Source organism: Penaeus japonicus, unplaced genomic scaffold (assembly GCF_977035675.1).
Source record: "Penaeus japonicus unplaced genomic scaffold, GWHDUDI00000001_assembly GWHDUDI00000018, whole genome shotgun sequence".
Lineage (NCBI taxonomy): Eukaryota > Metazoa > Arthropoda > Malacostraca > Decapoda > Penaeidae > Penaeus > Penaeus japonicus.
Genome location: NW_028234420.1, coordinates 33098819 through 33104929, shown reverse-complemented (window position 1 = coordinate 33104929; position 6111 = coordinate 33098819). Strand labels below are relative to the sequence as shown.

General features: G+C 37.9%; 1 protein-coding gene across 3 annotated transcripts in view; it reads right to left on the bottom strand.

The window, feature by feature from the left end:
- The window catches only part of LOC122252815 (uncharacterized), a 79147-nt gene that overhangs the window by 377 nt on the left and 72659 nt on the right, over positions 1-6111 (bottom strand). For all 3 annotated transcript variants that reach the window (XM_086546880.1, XM_043015481.2, XM_086546878.1), the window contains 2 exons: positions 5624-6022; positions 1-4185 (listed from right to left, as the gene is read on the bottom strand). The exon at positions 1-4185 is cut by the window's left edge and continues 377 nt beyond it. In XM_086546880.1, the coding sequence (XP_086403006.1) occupies positions 4001-4185; positions 5624-6022 (584 nt within the window). In that variant the 3' untranslated portion in view covers positions 1-4000. The remainder of the gene's footprint in view (positions 4186-5623; positions 6023-6111) is intronic.

Genomic DNA, 6111 nt, shown 5'->3' with positions numbered 1-6111 from the left:
TCATGAGCAACTCCTAAAAGGATTCCACTGATCACAAAGGACTTGGCAAACTGCCTCCTTTATTGCAAGACAAACGCTTCATAAAATACTAACAAGGTCGTGGTTGCCTACCATCTGTTTTTTGTTTTTGTTTTTTTTAGTAAGGTCATCAAATCATGTAAACACACATAATAAAAATAACGAAACCTGCTTCTAAAATAAAAGGTCATTCCTCATGAACTCAAAACAGAACAAAAAAGAAAATCATCTTTTGATATTCTCCCAACAAGGAAAACAAAAAATAAAAAAGAAGACTTTTACATATGTTTATATAGATTTCTCTTTTAAATTCAACTTATCCAGATTAACCGTGGAATGTCCAAACCTTCCACTTATATACTGTGATAAATGTCATGTTCACACCAAGTACGATGTTCTCCCAAAAGCGTACCATTAATGGATAACTTTACAGATCTGAATAAATATTGGCATCTTTCGTTTGTCCGTCACCTGGTACTCATTCACATAAGCTCAAGTTATGTGCGTAAAAAATATGCTTTTCAAAATTCTCCGGTAATCTACCTGGAAGTTGAAAGACATCTGGGGGACACATATATTGGCAATGATCATTCACGTGGCTGTGTAGCAGTACATACAGGAGGAAGAGAGGGAGAGAGGGTGGAAGAGGGAGGGGGGAGAGGGAGGGAGGGAGGAAGAGGGAGGGAGGGAGGAAGAGGGAGGGGGGGAGAGAGGAAGAGGGAGGGGGGGAGGAGAGAGAGAGAGAGAGAGAGAGAGAGAGAGAGAGAGAGAGAGAGAGAGAGAGAGAGAGAGAGAGAGAGAGAGAGAGAGAGAGAGAGAGAGAGAGAGAGAGAGAGAGAGAGAGAGAGAGAGAGAGAGAGAGTGTGTGTGTGTGTGTGTGTGTGTGTGTGTGTGTGTGTGTGTGTGTGTGTGTGTGTGTGTGTGTGTGTGTGTGTATGTGTGTACATAAGAAAGAAAGAAATCTGAGGGTTTATAACTGGTCAACCAAACTCTGCCAACACAACAAAAAAGAAAATGTTATAATAAACATTACATATCTCATAAAAATGTGACCTACTTTATTTTCTCAAAAGTACAAACGATCTTTGTCATATAAACCAGATCCTGTCCCAGTCTTGTATACCCTATACAGGATTGCACTGCATGTATTTCAACTACCTACAGCTTCTAAATTTTCGTATAAAGTTCTCTCAAATGATCATGCATTGCCTTACCATCAGCGCATTCACTATTCACAGACTACAGACAGACAGACAGACAGACAGAAAGTGGGATGAGAAGACTGTGATGAAAGAGGAGAGGATATAATGAGGAATAAATCAAAATAAGGGGGGGAAGGTAAGTGAAAAAGAAATAACAAGAGAAGTTTTAAATGAAATAGCAAAAGAATGGCAATCTCATCAAAAGACTAAGTAAAAAGGGAATATTAGGAAGGGGACATAATTCAAGATATGGAAATTTACAAGAGAGGAAGGACATGATGAAAAAAAACAAAAAAACAGGGTAAGGTTTGTCTGAACCGGAGACAAAATGATTGAAAATAAAAAGATCCTGGAGCCTGTTTGGGCATTTGTAAAAGGATTCTACTATGTACACAGCTGCAATACACATCATTCTCTCTACAATCAACATTTCACGAGTCACATCTTATTTGAAGCAAAAGAAAAGTAAGTATATACCAGAGCTGTAGTTCATTGGCAGTATTGTGGAGTAGGACACTCATAAGTAAAAACTGTTATTAAGCTAGCTAACATGTATAACTTTCAAACCTACTGCTCCTACGGGGATACTATTACCACTTACATAGCCATCAGCGGTCAATGTAAGCTGGTCTTAACAATGGACTTATTGAACGGCAGAAAAGTTGAACCCCAGTGTAATGTGATTGTATTCAGCTGTGAGTGTTCGGATCTCGTCGAGCAGTCTTGCGTTCCTTCCCTGAAAATTACACGGTAATTGTTTCTTCCTTCTTGACAAGCATTCTGTGCCTTTCGACAGAATGTGATTCGCTGCTAATTCAGGCTGTGGTTTTCCAGCTGCTGTTTTTCTGCGGCAAACTTACGACATAATGGATCTTATCTCGTTTCTATTTCTTTATCTACTGGGTACATGGGAGAGGAGAAAGAGAGAAAAAAAAAGGGAAGCTGAGTTCTACATTCCTTACTAGAACTGGACACCTACTGATATTATGTATAACATAATATTCATCTCTTCCTGTTCTGTTATCAATACACATATAGCACATTAAACAGAAGAAGAAAAAATCCTGATCCTAACTGACAGAAGGCCAAATATGTAATCCTTTCTTTCCACAAAGTACATAATCCACCTCACACAAAAAACTATCAAGATCACGAATGCTACGCACTCCTCATTTCAAAGAGAGGGTAAAGAATAACCAAGAAAGTAAATAGTAGAAATCTTCAGTAATAAGTACTTCCAAAAAAGAAAAAGAATATAATCTATAAACATAAATAGCTGATGGTGATAATTCTTATTACAATAACAAAATAAAACATAAAAAGTCAACATCTTAATAATAATGTGAACATTGGCAATGATTACATTCCTAATAAATACCAGTGAAAAGAATTACAAGATCAATAAAAAAAATAAATAAAAAGAAACATGTCTTGATAGCAAAACGTGTGAGAACATATGACCCCTGAAACAAGTTGAAAAGAAAAAAGCACATATGTAGGTCTATATAAATAATGAACAGCTTCTTTTTTTTCCCTGTTTAAATGTGCACCAATCTTTGTTCCTGTGTCCAAACCCTAAAATGACTAGTTTCTTTATAATGGGCAATACTTGTACATTCTATACAACAGACTTTCACTGGTCAAGGTATATTCACTTTGGAAATAAAAAATATGTACTGTACAGAATCCACTAACTATCAACTTACACAATTAAAAATTACAAAATGTACATTCAGCCATACAAAGTCGTCATATAAACAAGAACTGTATGCATCTGTCATCCAACAATGACAAACCACAGTGGACAATGTTTATACATGGTATATTTATCTGGGCATTCACAAGAACATCTCAAAAAAGAAGAAAATAAAAAAGAAAAATAAGAAAAAAGGAGAAAGACAATAAAGCAAAGACACACAAAGAAAAAAAACAATGATTACTTGCTTGCTGCATTGAGCAAATACCCAACATAAATAACTATATTGTTCCTTCCTTTTTTGAAGAATTCCAGATCAAAATATATTCACATCCAACTGTACATTTCCCTCTACTACCAAGAGCCACGTCGAGCTGATGTTTTGTCCCAATTTGGCACAATTAAGACATGGTTAGGCTGAGTCTCTATCATCAACTTCACACTACACTTCGTGTGAAGACTGCTTCAAGACACCATCTTTGCCTTGTGACTACTGGCTTAGTAAATATTGTCCAAGTCATGTGACAGACCATAATACTTTAGAAATAGGTCGTCTCCTTTTGTTATCATTATCATTAAACTCTTTTATTAGCAAGAATGAGAGGGAAATTTAATCAAATATTTACAAATATTCAGTTAATGTAGGAGGGGGGGGGAACTTAAGACAAAAAACAAGTGACATTTTTTGGGAAGGGATGGGGCAACGATGGCAATATAATCTTCAATCACAATACTAAAAAGGAATACAAGATTAAATCACACTGACTCTGCAACCACTTCATCAACTCATGGTGTGCATAAAAAAACACTCTTATACACATATATAATTCACATGTTCTTTGTCAAAATGTTCTCTCTTCATCATTAAGAGAGATGGATGGTTAACATCACATGAGCACAGTTGGGAGGTAGTGTACGCTGGTGCCTAGATTCTGCTCTTTTTTTTTTTTTACATATATATTTTCACATCTTATTATCTTCTTCTGCACATATAAAATGTACATTTCCCCTTCTAACAGCAGCAGTAGGAGGGATGGAAGGAAACCGGCAGTCAAAATACCAATAACACTAATCCGAGGAAAGATTAATGGTTGAAGAGACCCGAGTGCCGGAAGAAGCCTAGGTTAGAGCGCGAGCGGGGTCCTAGGGTGCGCTCTGGGGTCAGCGACGTGGAGTGCGCGCGTGGACGGGCTGGGGCACCACTCGGGGAGGGACTCGTGTCCACTTCGCTAACCAGGAGAGGGACGTCAGTGGTCGATCTTCTGTCTCCTAGTGAGAGAAAGGGATGAAGGAGGCAAGTGTTAGTGATAATGTTGGTCTTGGAATTTTGGTAACACAGTTTAACTAAGATTTATCTATTGTTTTTGTGATTAGCATTTCTTTCTCAAACAATTTATTGTGCATTCCTTTTTCCCCCTAAAAAAATCAAACGGTAGGACAGAATCAAATCAATTTCTTTCCATTAAAAATTAAAATTCTTTTTCATCTCAACCAATGGCTGAATTCTTACACAAAGGGGATACCCATAAATTCCAGTATGACAACTACCCTAGTATATTGTTTTAAAGGATGGGATTAATGTGAACAGATAAAGATAAAGGGAGTGCATACAGGGAGAATCATCTACAAAACATAACTGAGGGATAGATATTGTGTATGAGACTTTTTGTAGTGCCCTAAATCTAGTTGTACTTGTACTGTGAAACGAAACGAAGCATCATTCAGTCTAATGATGTTCTTTAGGCCTACCTTTATACCAGGTATTTGCAACTAAAGCAAGAAAGAAAATGATCAGGAAATATCAACTGTGTTCTCCTTTTTTTCAATACAAAAAGTTCATCAATATTCCAAACATTATAAACAATCAATCAAACATCAAAAACAAACAATTCCAAGAGATTTCCAAAACTTCCATCTGAATTGAAGTAGGATTTCAACATAGAAAGTAACAATTACTGACAATAGATTGTTTCCCCAAACAAGACTGTTGTTATACTAATCTTGTTTGGATACAACATACCAAGAGGAATTTCTTGTCCGCTTTCTATTTCCTCTTCACCTTCTGGTAGCCAATACTATTTCTCCCCTGGATCAACTCTTCTTCTCCCTCCCACAATAAGAGACATAATTATCCTAATCACATCCATTGTTTCACTGTATGCTTTTCATTTACATCAACAATCACAAAACTAATTACATGCCTGTCAATCATCCCATATGTTGTATCTAATTACCTATATTAGCAACAAGACATTATAAACAAGGAGTAGGAGAGCATACAGATCTACAATGAGACAAAGTTAATGACAAACATGGAATACCCGACGACCAAAAACTAACTGAGAGGTGAAAAAATTGTCTAGAACATAAATATACTCTTGGTATATGCAACCAATATCAGGCAAACAAATATACTATAGGGCAATAGTTGCCAGAGCTTTTTCAGATAGAGTCTACTTGCACTAAACATGTTCTCATTAGGTTAAGAGCATCTGCTGTACAACTGCCAAAAACCCACAACACTATCTGAAGCTGTTGCAAGCTCTTATCTGATTGGACAGTATTTAAGCATTACGTGTTTTCTCCACTTACTGGGAAATATGTTTCTCGCCTCCACAAAATTATAGCAATCAACAAATAAATCAAATGAATGGTAATAATGTGATTTTATCAACAGCAGATTCTCCAGTCCTAAAAGCCCATTTACCTTCGCTCTTTGAAGGCGAAGTTCTAGCAGACGACGGCAGCCGGCTGTCCTCGTGTGAGATCAGAGTGGGAATAGCTTCAACGCTCTCCATCAAGTCCAGCAGGGGGTTACGTGGCTCAAGGCAGAGCGAGGCGCGAGTCCTGGCCAGATCCCTTGGCTCTACACAGATCGAGTGTCTGTTCTTCTGTTTCCTTGCCATGTCCTGGGCATCGCGGGGCTCTAAGCACACGGAATGCCGCATCTTGGCCGAGGTGGGCAGTTCCCGAGCTCCTTCATATAACGAGAGTCTTGAACGTGGGGCGTCACCTACCACAGGCCTCAGGGGGGACGATGGTCGGGGCCAAGCACACGATCCGCGCAGAGAAGGGGAGGAGGCCAGGGAAGAAGAACCTCCTGATCCTGTGGAAATATTGACGTAATGTGAGCTATAGAAAAGATAATAATCTATAATATACAGCTGACATCCAAAATTATCATATTATATTAAA